The sequence below is a fragment of the Corvus hawaiiensis genome, chromosome 22, assembly GCF_020740725.1.
Source record: "Corvus hawaiiensis isolate bCorHaw1 chromosome 22, bCorHaw1.pri.cur, whole genome shotgun sequence".
Lineage (NCBI taxonomy): Eukaryota > Metazoa > Chordata > Aves > Passeriformes > Corvidae > Corvus > Corvus hawaiiensis.
In genome coordinates this window covers 7,171,313-7,191,897 of record NC_063234.1, presented here as the reverse complement: position 1 = coordinate 7,191,897, position 20,585 = coordinate 7,171,313, and the positions used below count along the sequence as shown (strand labels likewise).

The following is a 20,585-nucleotide window of genomic DNA, read 5'->3' as shown; positions in this document are numbered from 1 at the left end:
TGGCTCAAGCCCAGCCTGTGGCAGCCTGTGGCTCCTCTGCCCAGCTGGGAGAGGTGGAGCAGCTGCAGGCACTGACACACAGAGGGACAGGAGCCACATCCCAGACGCCAGCACCAGCAGCACCCAGCTCCCTGATTTTACAGAAGGTGAACGCTCCCAGGGATGTGCTGCCACTGCAGTTTTGAGAGTGGCATCTGCTGAAAACCCCTCAAAGCCTTCACACAACTGTGTGAGAAGAAGGTGCTCTGGGGGAACTCAGGACATGTTTCACCTATCTCTCCAAACCCCACCTACTGCTCCTCTCAACTTCACCTGTCTTGGATTTCCACTCGCTTAATTTTTTTGTAAAATCACATCCTGAAGACCACATTTCTTAACAGACCTCCAGATAAAACATTTCCACTGAATTTTTGCCTTTACCCAAGGAGAAGCTCCTGAAGCCCTGCTCTCTGAGCAGGTGATCAGACAGGCTGTCTCCCAGGCTGGGCTGCTCCCAAAGCCAAGCTCTTTGAGCTTGCAGGACTTAATAAGCTTAGTGTTTACTTGATAGGAGGTCGTTTTTCACCATTCCTGTTTCATCCAGCCCAGAACCTCCTGTGGAGGAGCAGGGAATTCAGACAGAAATTCTAAATGAAGTTTTATTACAGCTGAAGTCACTGAAGGATTTAGAGATCATAGGAATCTCAAAGACTGAAAATATTAGCTTAGATGAAAGGTCATTAATAAGTTTCCTTTAAAGATGTTTGCCTATCTAGAATCTCCACTTAAGCACCTGTTATAGCATTCCCATGGCACCACCCCAGGGAAAAAGGTTATGAGTATGTCTGTAGTAGTTATTTTACAGCTTCCTTTGTCTGCACCTCCTCTTCTTTTTGGTCTCTTTGCTGTATTTAGCTTATTTCCAAAAGAGAAACCCTCTCACAACAGCCACAGGTCTCTGGTCATCTGGGCACTCTGTGTTAAAGCTCAAATCAGAAAAAAACAGTACTGAAAAATAATAATTTTTTAAAAATTGTATAAATGTGCAGTGGTAAAGGGGCGCAGCTGTGCACCCTCATTTTAAAGGCTGAGTATGGGCAGATGTCATTCAGAAAACACAAATTAAAAACCCCAGGTAGTTACTATAGGTATGGAAACCACAAAAACTGAAACAGGCAACAAGCTGAACTTCCTTTTGACTGCCACTTGCCACGTCTAAAGCACAGAACTCCTCGGGATGAGGGGGACAGGGCACAGGGCACTCCCTGCTGGAATCGTCAGCAAACAGGAGCTGACCCAACACAACACAAAAGCAAAGAGCTTCTCCTGCAATATCCCACACCACAGCACTGTCACCTGATCAGTGAGCTCCTATGCACCAGGATACACATCCAGAGCCTTTCCACCTCCAGCAGAACCAGGAACACTTCCCTGAAGTGGCACCTGTTTGCTCTTCTCAACAGACACAAGCACTCAGATGAGTTACTACAGGTATTCTGCATTTTCAAAATATCTTTACACCTGCTTTTGACTCCATACACTTACAGAAATCCACAGGCTTTATTCCCAAGTTTTGACAGTTCTCTGTTGCACGTTACCTGAGACTTAATCTTTCAGGAGGGCTTACACAAACCTGCAGCTCTCCCCATTCCAAAGCCATTCCACTTGAAAGGAGGTAAAAGACCTCATTTAAAGCTCCAGCCTTCCAGTCAGCAGGAATTTGCTCCGGTTTATCACAGAGCCCCGTGGATTGACTCCCCCTTCACACCTCTGTTGGATACTCCTGCTCATCTGACCATGTTATTGCTGAGCATAAACAGAGCTGGGCAGAGTCTTCCAACAGAAACCCAGGCTGGTTTCACTTCTGTGCTCTATTTCTGTATTAACTCCACTCAGAGCAAACTCCTGAGCTAAGAGCTGAGGTAGCTCAGTGCTACAGCAGTGGGAGCTCTCCCAGTTTAGTCCTTCCCGTGAAATAATCCAGTTGGGCCACCAAACCCAGTACATCATTTCTATGCCAGGCATGATTGTGCTACTGACCCCCTTCTCCATCTGTGACATCAGCTGAGAACAACTGGGAGGCCTAAAAACTACTTCAGTAATTAAGATTGAGGTGAAAAAGCCACACACCTGATGCAACAGATAAACATCTTGGAGATGCTTCACACACAAGTTTTACTCCAGACTGGCATCTGAAAGGTTACCCAAATTCAAAGTACAAGCGCCATCTCAATGTTCAGACAGCAAAAATAAAAGGTAACAACCTAAAGAGACACCACGACTAGAACCTCTGCTCAATTCCATGCAATTCGACGCACTCACACATCAGATCACTCTGATCCCTGGTCAGTTTGCAGGCAAAATCTCTTTGTAAATTAATCCAGGGCCAGAAGTACACAACCAGCAAATGACTCTTTTTCCTTCCTTTCAAGCTGCAGACATACCCAAGATTGTAAATCACATTATTTCCTGTCAGTTCTCCCAACAGGAATGTCTGACTAATGTTTCAGCTTTGTGGTACTACAACACTAAGTTTTTTTAATTGAAACAGATACCCAGCTTCCCCTCCTGCTTGTCATTTTAATCCCTGCCAACTTCCAGAGCTCCAAGGGCAGAAGACTCCCTTTTCCAATTACACAATAGGATAGTATTACTGGTAGAAGCTGCAGCAAGGGTTGAATTATTGTAACCCTTGGGTAATAAAAAGTACAGTAGTATGTTAAGTTGCAGGGTTCCCTTCTCAGCTGTCAGCATTCACTTTTTAGGATATTAGATGGGAAGGGGAATAACTGTCTGACCTGGGAAAGCCCAGAGAAGTTCTGCACTCATGACGGTTCCATCAGCTGCACATATTCCTCGCAATCTGTTTTTCCATATTATTTTTCCCTTGACTATTAACCCTCCCTCTGGCAGATCCTATCTAAAACCATTTGTAATGGACTCATAAATCACAGCTCTGTGACAGCAAGGTGTGCTAGGGGAGAAACAGCAATAGCACAGTTAGGAAACAATCAAAGGTAATAAAACCTGAACGTAGAATCTGCTGTGGACACTCATAAAAGGTCAAAGATTATTAAAAAGCAAGACACTGATGCAGACCTCATTCTCCTTCCCTTGAACTACTTTTACCTTTGTCTGGTTTTGGTTGGGATGGGATCCAGTGGCTTTTATTATCTCAAATACTTCTGACCACATCATATGCTCAGTAACGAGTTCAGCCCAATTTGCTGTGGTCAAGACCAAACAGACCAAGTGCTGACACCGCTCGTTCCACGAATACCAAGTGAGAAGGATTAGAGATTAAAATAAAAGCAAGAAGTGATGGATTGGAAGGCTTTAGCAGAAACTGCTGTACTCTGTCTCCCCCAGGTCCCCTGTAATCTGTATTTATTTACAGAGCAATTGTACAAGTCACGTCACGGCTTCTGAGTCAGTGAATCCTCCTCGGAGACATGCCCCTGCACATTATTTATTTTATTCTTCTGTGCTCTAACTTTTAAATACAATTGAGCACATAGCAGCACTAGCCTCAATTAATGCCTGAACAATTAATGCCTGAACACGCTCTCACAACTTGTTTTCTGAATTCAAGTCTTGGTGTTGTACACACCGCAAATGCAGCCAAAAAACCCCAGAAACACTGACCAGCTTTTGTCCTCCATTGCTCCAGGAATGGAACACAACACGAAATTCAGAGGGAAAAGAGGGATCTGTTTAAAGAGGTACTCCAGGAACAAGTAACACAACACGTACATCTGCCCTGAAGCCTCATGCAGAGGAACTAAAATAATCCATGGGCAGGAGAGAAGCGAGGCAGCTTCACTTTCCTTGGCACCAGAGTGCTGCTGACATCGGATACTTCTCACCATTTCAGGCTCCAGCACAGCCATGGCAAGTCCTGCACAGATTAAAGGAGCAGCAATGGGCTTCTAGGGGCAGCTACCAAAGAGATCTTCTCCCCCTGCAGACAAGCTCAAGGATCAGTCAGTGTTTTGCCAAATCCTCGTTTATCACTTTAGCCTCCTGCAGCTCTTCCAAGCATCCTTGCAATCAGCTGTACCTGATTTCCCTTCCTCATTCCCACCTCCAAGCCAGGCCAGCACTGTTCTCTGTCCATGATACAACTCCCAACATCCCAGCCCAACTCTAAAACAATTACCAAGTGAGTTATAACACACTGAAGGCACCTCCATCTGTGAGCTTCTAAATAATCCAGAGCTGCCTGCAGCTTAACCTCATGGACCAACTAGTTGTCAAAACATGTTACATCCAGGGAGAAGAAACTACAACCCCGGATAGTCTCGAGCAGGGCACTTGTCTGTAACTCCCTAATAGTTTACAAGTAAGGATCCAGCATCTCTAGGAGCACATTCTGCAAGTGGTTTCCATCCCTGTAGGTGTTTTCTGACCAGATGCAGTTCCTGTTAGCACATCTACAAAGGTGTACAGCACACAGGGAAAAATTAACATTTCCCTGGCACCTCCTTCCCAGCAAGGATGTATTTCCAGAGCGCACATACTTGTGTCTACTCTCAAACTTTAGTTTATATAAATCCACTGCAAATCTCCATCATGTGTCCAAGGAAAAGAGCCACCAGGCACCAACAGAAGAGCAGGATGCAGCAGCACCAAGGCTTTCTGGAACAGCTATTCATCCCGACCTTTTGCCAGGATCACTAATGATTTCTGCACCAGCATTTGTCTTCTGGGTAACAGAAACAATGTTTTATTTATTAAACTTGTCATTGAACATGACAATGCAATTTACTGGCTTTCATCTGGTGCCAAGAATTCCTGTGAAGCATAAAGTTTGCAAAAAGTCACTTCCCAATAAATCGTGGCAGTGAGTGACTTTGCAATCTGTGAGCCCCACATGAAAGAGGGAAGTGGGGGCTACAGATAAAAGTTGCACAGATTGCAAAAAAACCTCTAACTTTTAATAAAGGGATTAAAGACATTGAAGTTGCCTGTAGAACTGACCAACTTCACCAGTAGGTTTTATGACTAATGTTACTGAACAATGGGAGTTTTTCCCCATTTTAAGTCTGGATTTCACACAAAACAACATTTTCTTTGTTAGTGCTAACTACAAATAGGAAATTTTAGCAAAAAAAAAAAAAAAGAAGCAAATAACCTGTTACAGCACAGCACTGGCCTGGTTTTGCAAACTCTCCATAAGGCAGCTGCAACACCTGGTTTCACAACCAGGAGGGATGAACACCAGTGTGTTTGTGTCCCAAAAGGTTTTGAAATCACCCAATGCAGTAGGTCTGAGTTGCTTCACAAGTCTGGTGACCTGTTTTTCACACTGTCTTCCTGCCTTCTACTCAAATATTCTGAGGAAGAGCCCAAATCCATCCCTGGAGAAGGGCTGCCTTATTTTTATAGGGGTCACTTATTTTATTTTTTAAATTGAAACCATAATTACTACAAATACAGCACCTCTTGAGATTCAACACTGCCATTTGCCATCCTGGCCATCTACAAACATGTCATTTGTGATGCTTTCTTTTAATCCTGCTAATGCTCAATGACCTTTTCAAATGCTCTTTTCTTCTATGCACTGTTTGCTTCATGTTCCAATCAGCCTGGTCACAAAAGTTTTGGAACTGCTCAATTGAAATTGAGAGGTTTTTTCTTGCAGGAAGAGCAAAGTTGCGCAAATTGGTCTTGCCCTGACAGATGCAGGTTCTCCTTCCAGTCAACTGCAACTGAAATTCTGTTTTGGGAGAAATCACATCAAAAACATTAGAGAAAATACACATTAGCAGAGCAGCAGGGAGCATGCACTGTATTTGAAGGTAACAGCAAACCTCCTGTACTCACTGACAGCAGAGCTAATACAGTGTCAACATCCCAAATTCAGGATTTGCTCTATCCCAGCTCTCCCTGGAGCCGACAGCTGCCTGGCTTCAGATGCAAACTCAGCACTTTCCAGCTCCTGGAGGCTGTAGCCAGGGTTGTAAATTCAGGAGATAACTCTGGCAAGTAACCAGATGCCTGGCAAGGCAGGCAGGAGGCAGAGAGGATCTCTCATTAGCCCTCTTCCCTGAAAGTTCTCCCAGTCCTCAAAGGTCAAAAAAGTAGGTTAATATGCCTTCTGCTTGGGTCTCGCACAATGCGCCTCGGTGACTGCCCTGCAAAGCTCCCAACTGCCCAGTTTTGTCCTAGGATTTCCAGTTTTAAACCAGGAAGCTCCTGGTTTTGCATACCTATAGGCCATAGGAATATCACACCTAACAACATACTCATGCTTCCCAGAATTCCTTCCTTTGCCTTAATTCCCAGACCTGCCTATCCTTGCAGTTTTTTCATGCCTTCCTCGCCACTTTTGAGCCCGCCTGGCCTACCCTCCATCACACCTGCACACAGGCACCCAGCTCCACGCAGGCTCTGCGACCAATGCCAGCAGTGGTGACAGTTTCTGTGGAGCACGGTTCACCTGGCACACACGAGCCACCTTCAATCCCCATCACGTTTTTCCTTCACTCTCATATGAAGTTAACAGTGACTCCATCTGGCCAGTTTGCACCTTACCAAGCTCTGGATTCATGGCTATGCAAAGCTGGTTTTGACCACCCAGTGGAGCACTGTCAATGCTGAGCCAGGTTTACACCCAAACCTCTCTCGATGACCCCTGGATCTGCAGGGTGACAGCACCTGGTGGATAAATGAAGCTGTAATCAGCACAATGCAGCTGATATTTTACCTCATTCCTCCATTTCATGGCTCTCTCCTCCCTTGAATTAACACACCAAAAGCCCCATCTCTTGTTTCCTGAGCCTTTCTCAGGTTGCAAGCCCAGGCTGGCAGCCAGGCCCCCACTGCCTGGGCTGGCAGAAGCTTTTGAAATCCTGGTATTTACTAAGGCAAAAATGTCCAGGGAAGGCAGGTAACAGGACATCACTTTCAAACTCAGCAGTTCCTCTAATGGAAAAGAGAGAAAATATCACCTGAAGAAATGCAAACAATATTCCCTGAGAGAATAAAGAGTATTTTATTTATGGTGGCTTCAGGCAACCACTAAGCTTCTGTCTTCAGTGCAGTCTCAAACATTTTTCCTTCCGCACAAAATCCTCTTACTTAAAAGTGCTGTTTTCAGTCTTGTTTCAGCTGGTGCTGCTAAAATTGTGAGCTCCTGAGTTCTGCTTTCACCCGGGCTCGTAACGCTCCCACTTTGCAACAAGGACGTGATTGAAATTCCAATTTCACGGGAAAGGACTCGACTCCACTTTCTGTGGAGGACATCCCCATCAGACTGGGGAAGGACACGCTCTGCAGCACGGCTGCAAACACCTGGAGTCCAGTCCCAAGGGGCTAAACCCAGAGCCAGGACTCCCAAACCAACTCTGCACCGAAAATAATGCAGGTGCACTGATGAAATATAAACTCGTGAGGTTTAATTTGCATAGAGTAGGAATAAAGTAGGCAACTTATGAGCAGGGCAGCCAGGTAAGTCAAGTGCCTGCAAATCCATTCCTTAATTCTTCAGCCCAGCTTGGAAGGTGCGGCACAAAGAGCAGGAGCTCTAAGCAAGCTGCATATTTCCTTCTAAAGCCTAGAAAAGGGAGGGAGGGCAAAACAGCAGCACCAGATAATACAAGGAAATTAATCTCCTGGTTGGTGCCAAGGCTCAGGCCACCACTCCAGGAAACAGAGCACTAGGTATTACCTAATGCAACTAAAGTCATTCTAAATGGAAGATTATTTTGGGCACAGGCAAGGAATAGATTGTGCTTTCAATTCCTCACTCAAAACTTCACTGCATCTAGAAACGCAGGAGAAGGTCAGGGCTCCACTGCAGCTGGCATTACAGAGGAGAATTACAATATTTTAACTGAGAAACAAGCAAAGCCCCTTCCCCAAATCCACCCTTCCATGATAAATCCTGTCAGCTCAAGTAACACAGAAGCACCTTTAAAACTTCCTCAACACCACATTCCCCCTTGTGTCCCACGAAGGAAGTTTCAAAAGCAAGTGTCTCGTCTACCACACAGGCAAGAGCTCCAACTTCCCAGGACAACCTGTTTGGAAGCATCTGCTCCCATCCTGCTTGAGGACATAGGACTAATAAGTGAATTCTGGCCACTGGGTCAGGTCCAGGAACCCTGAATTATTCAGCTCAAGTCACAACAGCTTCACACTCTCCAGGTGTTTCAGTCACACCTTAACCAGGTATCCACTACAGTATTTGGTCACTTCTCATAGGAACGTCAGCACCAACCCCTCAGTCACAGACCATTAAACATTTAAGAAGGCATCACACCAAAGATGAAGAAAGATCAGTTTATACTCCAGTTTGAAGTGGCCACACCCCCACTGCACTGGCCTGAGCTCTTGATCTTCAAGTTAGAGAAGCTTTTTAACTAGCACAACCTATCAGCAAACAAAATTTGGGCTAAAGCCCAACTAGAGAGAGCAGGAAGCTGGGGAAAAGCTTGTGTTGGTCAGATGTATTAATTACTCCTTCAGGGATGAAGCCTCTGTGGTGCAAAGAAAATCAAATTTGAAATCCCAAGTTTTCCAGTGAGATTTTTTTTGCCCTTATTCCTGGAAATGGCAAAGGCTTAGGAAGAACTGAAGCATATACAAGCTTTGGGCCTTGTGCATTAAGGAGAGACACAGAGATTTATTTGCTTGAGGCTTTTTAAATTCTTCAGGACTCCTAGCATGAATCAGTGGGAAAGCAGGAAATTTCATAATGCACTTTAAAAATCAGCTTATGAATCACTTTATAAAGTGATCGACTAAAACATATCGATAAAAACGGAAGATGAGCATCTCTTTTGAGTATCTTCTACTTCTGTAATCATCTCCTTTGCCTGGGAAAAAAAGTTATTAAAGCACATTGGATTAAAGTAGAGTAAAAAAACAGGGCTGAGTATGGACAGGGCTCTGAGCAACCTGCTCTAGTGAAGCTGTCCCAGCCCACAGAGGGGGCTGGACTACATGGCCTTAAAGATCCTTCCAGCCCAAAATATCCTGGGATTCCATAGCCCTGAACTCTGTACAGGCACCTTTCAGAACCTCACATTTCTCCAGTAAAATTGCTCCCTTCGGCACCATGGAAAATAGTTTTATTTTGCCTTGAGGTGGCTCTACCACAGTGTAAACCAGCTCAAAGGGAACAAATCCCAGCAAAACACTTCTCTACAAGTTTACTTTGCAGGCTAAGGAGATCCTTGGACTTGACCAGACATCTCCACAAAGGGCAGGCAGAAAGACAAACATGGGCACTGGCACTGCCCATCGAGTCTGCAGATGTATCCTGAGTCTAAATTTGAATTTTAAGGCTCTGGGGTGACCTAACTGGGGCCTTCCAGTACCTGAAGGGAGCTGACAGGAAGGATGGAGAGAGACTTTGGACAAGGACACGGAGGGACAGGACAGAGGGAATGGCTTCCCAGTGCCAGAGGGCAGGGATGGATGGGATACTGGGATGGAATTCTTCCCTGTGAGGGTCGGGAGGCCCTGGCACAGGGTGCCCAGAGAAGCTGTGGCTGCCCCTGGATCCCTGGAAGTGTCCCAGGCCAGGCTGGATGGGGCTTGGAGCAGCCTGGGGTGGTGGAAGGAGCCCCTGCCCATAGCAGGGGTGGGATGGGATGGGCTTTAAGGTCCCTTTCAACCCAAACCATTCCATGATTCTATGATGCACCAACAGCAAACTGGACCAGTACAGAGCACTGGGGAGCACTGGATGATGATGTGCAACCTGAATGCCCCAGCCATCCTTCATCCAGGGAAGTCAAGGGATGGATGGAAAGCAAAGCTGACAGCTGTGGAAGTAGAAATTGAGAAGGGCAGCATTGTCGCTTTCCCAAAGAAAGTAATTTCTCAACTCAATTCCAGTAATAAGGACTAAAAATAGTCACTCAAAAGAGCTGAGCTGCACTTTCATTTTGTTTCACTCCCAGATGTCAACTAGTCCCATATCAGCATATATATTTACCATATGAGGAAATCCTGTTTGAACAACTCCAGCTTGTGAATGCTTTTCCTTCCCTAATAAACCACAAGATTAAGCACCACTGCAATGGCAGTATTCCCCATCCCAGTGATATTCTCTGACTTGATTATTTTGGGAATTTGTCGTTTAAGATAACATTCAGCTAAGCTCACACACTTGGCTTGCCTAATAAAACACAGGCTCTACAAAACAGCTGAAGTTGGTGTTTCTCAGAAGGCACGGGGTGCAAAAGACTTGCTGTGGACACTGGCAATGTCCTCATACCCCCAGAGCACATGGTGGGGGTCCAAAAGGGACATAACCAGGCTAGAGATGGGCTCTGGTTCCAGACAAACAACTCCTGTCCTGAAAACCTTAGTGACCCTGAGCAGCACACGAGGTTCGTGTTGGTGTCACTGTCACATTACACACCCTGGGCTGTGCTTCAATGCTCTTTATGTGCCTCACAAATCCTAGATGGATGATGCACAGCCAGCACTACTCTAGACAGTCTGAATTTATGGATGACTGAATCATAAATTTTGCTAAAATTGTCCTCCTTTTCCTCAAGAGTTGCATAGCCGAAGAAATCCTTACTAATATGATCAGGCCAGTTTACATAACCTGGAAAGGGAGGGTTTTATTTTTACAGAGAGTAACTGGATTCCATCCATTCATAACCCACAATTCCAGAAATCTCAGCAGATCCACTCTCCCAAGTCCTGCTTGCCCTGAACAGGGCATTCCATTTATTTTTAGCACAGGAGACACTGTCCATCCAGACAGTTTTCAAGCCTCATGTCTTGCCCTGCCCTGTTTCCCTGAGCACCTGACTGAAATGCGGGCACAGCTCCGAGTTCTCCAAGGAGACAAAGGTTCCCATCTCTGCTCTACACAGACGTTGGTAACCCCATGGCACCAGGAAGGTGTTTGACCCAATATCCTGCACCCTACCAGCTACTCTCTTCAGTGAAAGGGCCATTCCATCCTTTCAATGCTCCACTTCTGTATTCTGGTCTCAGACCACTAAAAGTAAAGATCCTGGAAGAACCCTAAACACTGGGTTTGTACGTGAGTTGAAACTGGAGGCTGCAGGTTCATCCCTGAAGTCCACTCAACATTGGAAACCACCACATAGTGTTGGAAGTTCTGATCAAATTTCTCCTATGCCCAGTGGTCTCCATGACTAAACACGAAAAAACCAGAAGGCAGCAGAAGCTTTTAACACTCGGGAAATTTCCAAAGGATTTGTGCTGTACCTCCTCTAAATGACTGACACGGTTACATTTAAACCCTGACTGGATTCTCCTAAACAACACGTTTTTATACCCCCTTCAAAGAGGTTGGTACCACCGTTGTTATTTTACATGAAGCTTCCTTGAACTCTTTACCTGTGAGGATTTTTGCCGTGGCAGAAGTTAGGACAGTTCGCTGGAAGCCCAGCTTCAGATTCCACGGTCGGATCTCGCACATACAGATTTCAGTATGTTAAAATAAGGTACACAGCTGGAATAAGATGCTCTGTGTCCTGCCAGGAATCAGGTACAGCATCTGCTCTTGTTTGAGCCAATGAGGAGCAGAACTTTGATCATAACTGTTCTTCACCTTTCACCTGACATTAAAGACCTTTATCCTGCATGATACAGGTGACTCCAGCTCCAGAGAAAAAACATAAGGCATTGCCTCTGAAATTCTTATGGATGAAGGTAACAAGTAAAGGATTACACTTGTGTGGTTAAACAACTTTTACACTGCTGTAGAGCCGGGCTCTGGGTTGTTCTTTTATAAACAGAACATATTTGAACATTGTTAAATTGTCATACTGGAAAACCTGAATCACAAATTCCCAACAGCATAAAGTGATGTGATTCCCTACAAGTGACTCCATCCATGCCGAGGCTCAGGAAAAGCCCCGGTCCATGAAGGCAGGGAGCAGAGCAGGGCCTGGGCCAGCTCCCCTTTCCTCGCTGCCCTGGCCGGGAGCTGATGGAATCTGCTCCCTTTACACAGCACCGAAGGGAAATCGAAAGGGTTTGTGCCCTGGGCTAATCCATTCGGGAAACACAGCGAGATGGAGATTATTCCACACGGCTGAGGAAACTGGAGGTTCTCCTTGGGAAAGGAAAGTTCTCAGCCCTGAGGAGGAGCAGCACCCACGGCTGCAGCATCCCCTGCTCGGGCGGCCCTTGACTTTCCCGTATTTCGCAGATTCCATGAGATCACAGCACACTTAACGCCAATGCCAGCTTCCAGACGGTGGGAGACAACTTGGATTTATGCACAGGGGCGACAGCGGATGGGCCCAGCGCTCCCAGACGCTGCTGCACCCGCGCCGGTCGCGATACCCCGGGCGGTACCGCTCTCCGCCAAAGCGGAGCCATTCCCCATGGGATTCTACAGCATTCCCTCTGGAAACACCGCCCGGTGCCGGGACCAGAGACCTGGCAGGAACCGAGCAGCGGAGCCCCGGGCGAGTCCCCCGCCCCCGTGCCCTGCGGAGCACCGGACTGAGCTTCCGCCAGCCTCAGCCCCCTCGCCAGCGCCCCCAGGCCAGGCCACCCCTCCCTGCGTCCCGGCAACACCGCCTAGGCCCTCCCTCCCTCCGTCCCCGCCGCCCGGGGGAGGCCGGGCGAGGCCCCCCGGTGCGAGGGGGCGGTGTGGGCGCGGGGGGTGGCGCAGGGGGGGCCGTGCGGAAGGGCGGGGGCCGTGCGGAAGGGCGGGGGCCGCGGCTGGGGGCGCGGGGCCGGCCCGCTCTCACCATGTCGGCTGGGCGGGTGCGCGGGGCGGTAGAACGGCGGCGCCTCCCGGTCCGTCCCTGTCGCTCCGAGGCCGCGGCCCGTCCGCTTCCGCCGCCGCCCGGCAGTGAACATCCGGGTCAGCGCCGCCGGCCCCGCCCCCGCGCCGCTCCCCGCCAATCAGCGCGCGGCTCGCCGGCCATCGCCAAGTATGGATGCGCGGCGGCGGGGCGGGACGGCGGGGCGGGGCGAACCATGCCACCGGCGCGAGGGGGAAGGAGCGCACGGCGGCACCAACTGCAGCGCGGGGGTGAGAGCGGCGGCCAATCAGAGGCCGGGGGCGGGCCCGGGGGCGGGGCCTGCGGGGGGCGCGCCAGCCGCTCGGGCCCGGCCGGCAGTCGGTCCCGGAGCCTCCGCGCAGAAACATCGCTTTCGTAAACATCTTTAAACGCACTTGTTTAAGTTTAAACGAAAGGCAGAACGAGGCAGGCGGGTAGCACGGCAAACGCCATCCAGAGTAGGTAACAAATAGCAAACTCATCAGCCCTAAAGCTGGGTTTTACACAGGTAAACTGTACTTTACACATGCCTGTAACGCATCCACCAGGTCAAGTGATGTGGAAAAATAATCAGCCTCCGGCTGCTTAAGGCCAGGGATAATTATTACTTATTTTTAAAAGGAAGTGTTCAGTGTTGTCTGGGAGGTACCTGCTGGAAGCTGGGTAGATGCTGACATAGTTGAATACCTTCAGGGCTCAGGCAGTTGCGATACGGATAACAAGATCACAGATTTCTTAGAGCTGGAAGGGACCTCAGGAGACCATCTCATCCAACCCCCCACCACGGCAGAGTCACCTGGAGCAGGATCTCCAAATGCAAGAGCAAAATCAGGGTATATGTGCAAATAAAACATTTCTATTTTGCTCAGGCTGTCCCAAAATAAAGCATTTTTCCTTCTGCTGGACTAATTCCCATTTCAGGTAAGACATCCTGATTCCAGACTCCCGACTTGTCCTCAACATGGACCTGGGAACCTCAGAGCTACAAAAGACAATTACCCCAGGAAAGCATAGAATTCATTACGCAGTGACACCTTCCTCTGCAGCTTTTTTGTTTCACCCCAGTTTTGTTGCCAGGACCCCAAAATCCCTCCATTGGGACTCTCTGTGCCCTGGTGAGCCAAAAGCCCTTCCCTCGGTTTGCTGTAGGAGCTAGAAATGCTGACACAGGGAGTCACACGGGGCTTTTCTCTTGGATGGAGCACTGTGGCACATCCTCCCCAGCGGGGACGGCCCAGGCCAGGCTCTGCCCTTGCACTCCCACGTTATCGCAGGTGTTTGTGGCTGGACGCTATCAGGTACCGAACAGCAGCTGGCAGGAGGTAGCAGCTCTGACTGCTCCTTAACAGGGCAGAGCAGCCAAGCTTTCAGTCTGCACAGGACAGCCCCGATTTCTAGGGAAGTGAACGGCTCGGCCGTGGATCCGGTTACAGTAGCCAGAGACAGGGCTGTACCACATGAATTTGCACCAAATGGACCCCGTGCAGGCAGAACAGCTCTCACTGGAGAGCAGGAACAAAATGAACCCGGGAAGGGAGGAGAGAAAACAGTAGAACGATCTCAGGAAAAACAGGAGCTGTATTACTTCACAGAAACACAAACCCACATAAAACTCCATCAATAACCAGTAAGGTGGGAAATTATCCTTCCACATCTGGGAGAGCAGCCACATGACCTCAGAAGGCTCAAGAGACTCCAAATTCAGTTCTTTGCCACAGAGCCTAACCTCCTCAGCCTAACCTCCTTCAACCCGCTTTGTAACATGCAGCAATCCCAAATGGCTCCTATTTTGCAGTCCCCAGATCCTCCTCCAGTCCTTGCATTCCCTCAGAGCTGCCTCCCAGCAGTAATTAAGAAAAGCAAACCTGTTAATTACACAGGCCAAATTATTCATTCATTTTCCAGGGATCCACACATCTAGTGCACGTGTACTCCTCAGGGCTGGGAGGCCAGAAGTGATAAATTTGAAAATGCCTGTTCTAAACTTCCTTCTTTCTGTCACAAAATGTGTGCAAAGTATTCCATGACAACTCTACTTGTAGTAGCTTTTAGTTTTGAACAGAATCAGCTCCTAGGTGCTTGCTGAAGCAGCTCAGCAATAACAGAATTAGGCAGCCCAGTACATTTCAAACAATTTGAGCTCCAAATGAACGTCGAGGCCAAGAGGATGTTTTTCTTAGTGGAAGAAATACAAGCAATCCTGGATTTTGTTTTCCTGCTAATAGGTATAAAGAAGAATAAACAGCTGCTTTTTGTTTTCCAAAAAATATTTGCATTAAGAAGATCTGCAGATTCGTTTTGAAACTGATGTCACATCTTTTTTCAAATGAGGACCAGCTGTTTGCTTTGCTTGTTTATAGCAGGACATGTTTCAGGGATTTTTTGTTGTTTGTTTATTGAGACATAGGACCAGACTCTCCCAGGCAGGCTTAAGTTTGGGGTGGGGAGTGGATCCCAGCAGGCAGAAGGTCCATGTATGTCACTACCATCCTGCCTTCTGTTGGGATTTGTGGAGTGGTTGACACCAAATGAGGCAAATTCAGGGATATTGCACAAATCCAAGTGCTGTGAGGTGGCGTTACCTGCGCCTCAGGCATTTCCCAAACCTCCTGGCGTGGATCACCCACCTACGCAGGAAAGAGCACTCAAAAGGCTTCATGTCAGGCATTACCCCTCTTTAGAACGAGGGTCTATAAACAAAGGAAGCAAACAATGATGTCAGTTGACATCTTAACGGCCCAACAACATCAGATTCATGTGCAATTAATAACAAGGCTTTTGATCCTGCAATCAGCAGCTCTAAAATCCATGTGCTTTCCCTGTACATTTGATTACATTCAAGGAAGCAAAAGGATAAACACTTATTAGCATTACAAAGTACTTTTCACGTTCAGCCAGAACTTCCTGAAGCATTTGTGGTCCAGCATGATGTGGTTTTTATTTTACCCTCCTGCATGCGTGGTGAAACGCTATTTATTCTGTTTATTCCAGCATTTATTCAGGACCAAGGGTGACTGTGAGAACATGCTGAGGAACAAGGTCTGAGAGAAAAAAACCTTCATGCTTCACTGAATAGTCATTTTTTTAATAAAGTTTAATAAAGAAAGAAACATCTTGAGCTTTTTTTTTTTTTTTTTTTTTTTTTTTTGGTCAGATTGCCCATTTTCTTTCATGGCACTTGAAAGATATGTAAACTTTTATTAGGAGTTCTCATAAACTGAATTTACTGCTGCAAGAGTCTTCCAGCAATGGTAAAGTTTAGCTTGCTGGGTTTTATTAGTCAGAGTCAGTAAAACAGCAGCATCACTTGATTTGAGGCTGAAAACCAAGTGTTTCTTGGAAACTAATATAGGAAAAAGGTACCTACAACACCACCCAACATCTTGGAATTCTATGTTCAAGCCACAGATAGTTCTCACTATGGAGATCTTTGTACACAGTGTCAAAATAGCGCACAAACAATAAAAAAGTCCCCCATCCTGAATCCAAAGCAGCTTTGCTGAGTGTACTTTTGGAATGTAAAGGTTTTAAGAGTTTCCCCATTTCCTGCAGGAACTGATGAGTAACTCCAAATACCATGTTTAATGAAAAACAACATATTGCCCATTTAGTGTGAGGTTTGAGGCATTCCCCTCCCTGCATTAAGAATGTTTTTTCCACTCCATCAGCACCCAAGCAGATCTGCTCCTTTGGTTAATGGAAAGGACAATAAACCCAGCAGCAGCCCAAGATGTCCATACACTGCAGGACTACTGGGATCCCTCATGTTCCAGCACATCCTGCTTAGTTGCATATCCTAGGACACTGTTTATTCCTGTTCTTGCAGCTATTCCTTTAACTCTGTATTTTCAGCTCAGAAAACTTGAGAGACAGGAGCTGTCTTTAGCCTGAGCAAAGAGAGTATTGAGGACATTCTTGTCAAACTTGGTCATTAACTAGCAGTAGTGTCTGTGGCTTGTCATTAAAAAAGAATCAAGGAGAAGCTGATTAAATATACCAGAAAGAAACAAAACTTTCCATTCCCTTACTTTTTCCTTGACACGTTGCACTTCATTTGAAGCCTGCTAATATACCAGCCAAAAGAATTGTAAGGGCCTGGATTCTTTCTTAATACAATGGTCACGGTTCAGTAGTTAGAATCTGTATAGAATTAGCCAGAGACATGGACGAATGGAAAAACATACTAAAAGCCTGAAAAATAGAACTTTTTCATGGGCTTATTCGTTAGAAAAGCTCATCAATACAGCACAGGGAGTTTCTCTCTTTCTACTATTCTAAAAAATTATCACAAAATAGTACACAGAAAATAAAGACAGAAAATGTCAGAGCACTGCTTTTGCTTGGAATTTCAGAGTTGGCAAAAACTCAGGTCAGTGTTTCCATGCAAGTGCTTTCCTGCTGAGATTTTTGGGGCAAACTTCATCTTCACGGCAAAAGCAGCTTAGAGAAGAATTAGCACAACGAGCTGTGACACATCTTGTCCCATTTTTCCAAGTTCTGCTTCAACCAGCCATACCTGACAGCTGGAACCAGCAGCACCACACACCAAATCCAGCCCAAGTGGCATGGAAATCCATCAGCACAGGCAAAAAACGTGCTAATTAACGTGGATATGATCCCCATGGAAAGCACAAGCTGTCCCTCCTAATGCAAGTCAGCTCAGCTTCAGAGTATTGTTCATCCCACAGCACCCGACTGCCGTCCACATAAAATCAATAAGGACAGCACAGGAGACTTAATGGAGTCGCTGGCACCTTTCCCATTTCAGGGCAAAGTCCTGCTGAGGAGCGGTTTCTTTCTCCTCAGACTTTTTTTTGTTGTTGCTTGGATAGCTAAAAGGTTTTCAAAGAGAGAAAGCAGCATCGGTGTCTGTTGGTGAATGTGGCTTATGTTTGGGAGGAAAAACCCAACACACTGGAGTGGAGATTGAGAGTTGGAGGTTCCCACCCAGGTCTGATGTCTCTGTAACATGAATGAATTGTTCTGGAAGTACAGGAAACAATAGGGGCCCACACTAAGGCTGTGTCAACCATTTCAAGCAGATAACTCCTACACTGCTGCCTCCCTGTGCAGATCTTGGCAGAAAAATAAATAATAAATGTGTGAGTGGGAGGTGATTCATGTTATTTAAAACTATGGGAGAAGCTGCATGTGTATTCTTTGGAAAAGAGGAGAGCAAGAGTGTATTAGTATCCAGTGGGGAAATGACAGGAGGAATGCTTTAGGATTCTTTGAAAATAGGATAAAAGGTGATATTCTCATCCTGGGGAAGGTTCAAGATTTAAAAGAAACTTGCTGGGAACTTTTAAAACAAGAACTTCTCCTGCACTATGGACAAGCCAGAGGTAACAGTTGAAAGAAAGTCTGCTCTGTTGAAAAGGGTTTGAATTCCGGCTGGTGCAGTTCCAGAGGAGCTCCTCACCTCCACGTGCAGCCGTGGAATAGAATCCTTCTGCTTGGAAAAGGCCTCCCAGACCATCGAGTCCAACCTGTGACCAATCCCCACCTTGGCACCAGCCCAGAGCACTGAGTGCCACGTCCAGGCCTTCCTTGGACACCTCCAGGGATGGGCACTCCAAACCTCCCTGGGCAGCCCCTTCCAATGCCTGAGCACCCTTTCCATGAGGAAATTCCTGCTGCTGTCCAACCTGAGCCTCCCCTGGCCCAGCCTGAGGCCGTTCCCTCTCCTCCTGTCCCTGTTCCCTGCGAGCAGAGCCCGACCCCGCCGGCTGCCCCCTCCTGTCAGGGAGTTGTGCAGAGCCACAAGGTCCCCCTGAGCCTCCTTTGCTCCAGGCTGAGCCCCTTTCCCAGCTCCCTCAGCTGCTTCTGGAGCTCCAGCCCCTTCACCAGCTCTATTCCTGTCTCTGGACACGCTCCAGCCCCTCAATGTCCTTCTTGTGGTGAGGGTCCCAGGACTGGACACAGCCCTGGACGTGCCCTCTGCATGGATCTTCCACTGGCTACAAGGGAAGCAGCAATTTTGAAGAATAATAATGGTACTCAGTCATCTGAGATCCCCAGTCCTGCCTCTGGCTTATCTGGTGGCCTCTCTGCTGAAAACCTCAGCAGTGTCTAACTCCTGGTGAGCAGCTCCTAATTGCATACACAACTCAGTCAGTTATAGAGTTAACTAAACTGGGGATACAAGGTCTGAACCTACTTCAACTAGAAGTTGACTTCCACCAGAGAAATACAGGGCTCATTTTGAAGCTTTCTGGCTTCATTTCCTCCATTTATTCATACACTTATTTACTGGAAAGAAAGGAGACGAGAGCATGAGGAGAGAAGGGAGGGAAGGAATTCTGGGACAGCACATGTTGGGCTGTAAAATGCAAAAAAGGTTTTTCAAAACCGCATGTTCTAAACATCACCTTGGAGTCCCACAATAATAAATACTTGATATTACACTGCGAGGGTCTAATTGCCAAGTAACTATAGCAATGGAGAGAAAAGCCTGTCTTTGGACACATTCCCTCCTGCCTTAATTTTTCCCTGGGGTGGGGAAGGGGTACAGAGAATGTGCTCTAGATCCTTAATGGATAACGTTTTCCAGAGCCCCCTCTGATCACTCAGTGATTCTGGGATTTAAAAGCAGCAGAGTGATTTCTCCAAAGGAAGCTGAACGTTCAAAACAATTACCCTGAACTATTCCATCCCCTTGGAACGGGTTTAATGCACCAGGTCCTGAGGTGAGGCTGTCAGGATACATTGAGACACAGCAACACAACCCTTTACGAAGTGCCTCACAATCCAGCAGCTCACCACTCCTTCCTTCATCCCGAAAAACAGCGTTTTCCAGGGAGCCCAACAGCCTGAAAATGAGTAAGTGTGAAGTGAGACTACACTGGCCTGCACCGAGCATTTGTTTTTGCCAAGAGAAGACCACATTTCTGGGTTGCTTTTAAACACTGCCTTCTGGAACTTCATTTTGGGGATGAAAATTAAAGAATTATTTTGGAGGCTTCAAGTTATCTTTCCCCTCTTGATATTTTCCAGAGCTGTTTGGAAACGGGAGGGTGGAGCTGGCACCACTGGGGCAGTGGTTTCAGAAAGCACTTCTGCAGCTATTCAGGGAAAAAACTGCTGGATCATGTTGGTATTTTTATAAGTAACTTGATGCGTGGTTCTATTTTGGATACCAACTATGCAGCAATGCAGACTGGTTTGAGCAAACTGCAGGGGGAGGAAGAAAAAAGGAAGATCCGATCCCCTTACAGAACAAAGGCTGCCTTCTCCAGGGAAACCTCTTGAACCTCCAAGGGCTCAGTTTAACCATGTGCCTTTCAAAGTAAGTTTTAAAAAGCCATTTAGATTTTATAAGGAAGTGAAAATAATAGTCAATTGTGATTGTTCTGTGATATGTGAAGGAGTTGAACCAAACTAATTAAAAGTAAAAATCTTCCATCATGACTCTAGATCAAAACCAGTTGTACTTTTAAGATAAACAAAAGACCTAAACCAACAATAACGTCATGAAATTTTTGCCACCTTCAATAATTTTTCATTTCTGTTTGCTACTTTGGTCTCTAATTGACTTGCTAAAGAACTTCCCGTTTTATGAAGCACCAGAACCTCCTCCACCTCAATAAAGAAAATTGCCAGAACTTGAAGAAATGAAAACAAGTAATGCCAGCTAAAAATTGCCTCACAGTGTGAATGGGGACATTAGTACTTGACAAACACCCTGGGATTTTTTTTCACAGGGCTTTTAGAGAATGCCTTCCAGGCAGCCTACACACCATTTGCAGCACAGAATTCATTATAGTAGGTTTGAAGACATTCACACTTACGTTGCTGGCTCCACAAAGCTGTAACACGCTGCAGGGTGGGCTGCAGAAGCCCCAGAAGTCAGTGGGAATCCTTCCC

The 20,585-nt window shown here is 46.7% G+C and overlaps 1 protein-coding gene across 2 annotated transcripts in view; it reads right to left on the bottom strand.

The window, feature by feature from the left end:
* Nucleotides 1-12,796, bottom strand: part of CAPZB (capping actin protein of muscle Z-line subunit beta) — a 57,060-nt gene extending 44,264 nt beyond the window's left edge. The window contains exon 1 of one of the 2 annotated variants that reach the window (XM_048326195.1): nucleotides 12,684-12,796. In XM_048326195.1, the coding sequence (XP_048182152.1) occupies nucleotides 12,684-12,686 (3 nt within the window). In that variant the 5' untranslated portion in view covers nucleotides 12,687-12,796. The remainder of the gene's footprint in view (nucleotides 1-12,683) is intronic. The other variant, XM_048326196.1, reaches the window with a different exon arrangement.
* Between the last annotated feature and the right edge of the window lie 7,789 nt (nucleotides 12,797-20,585).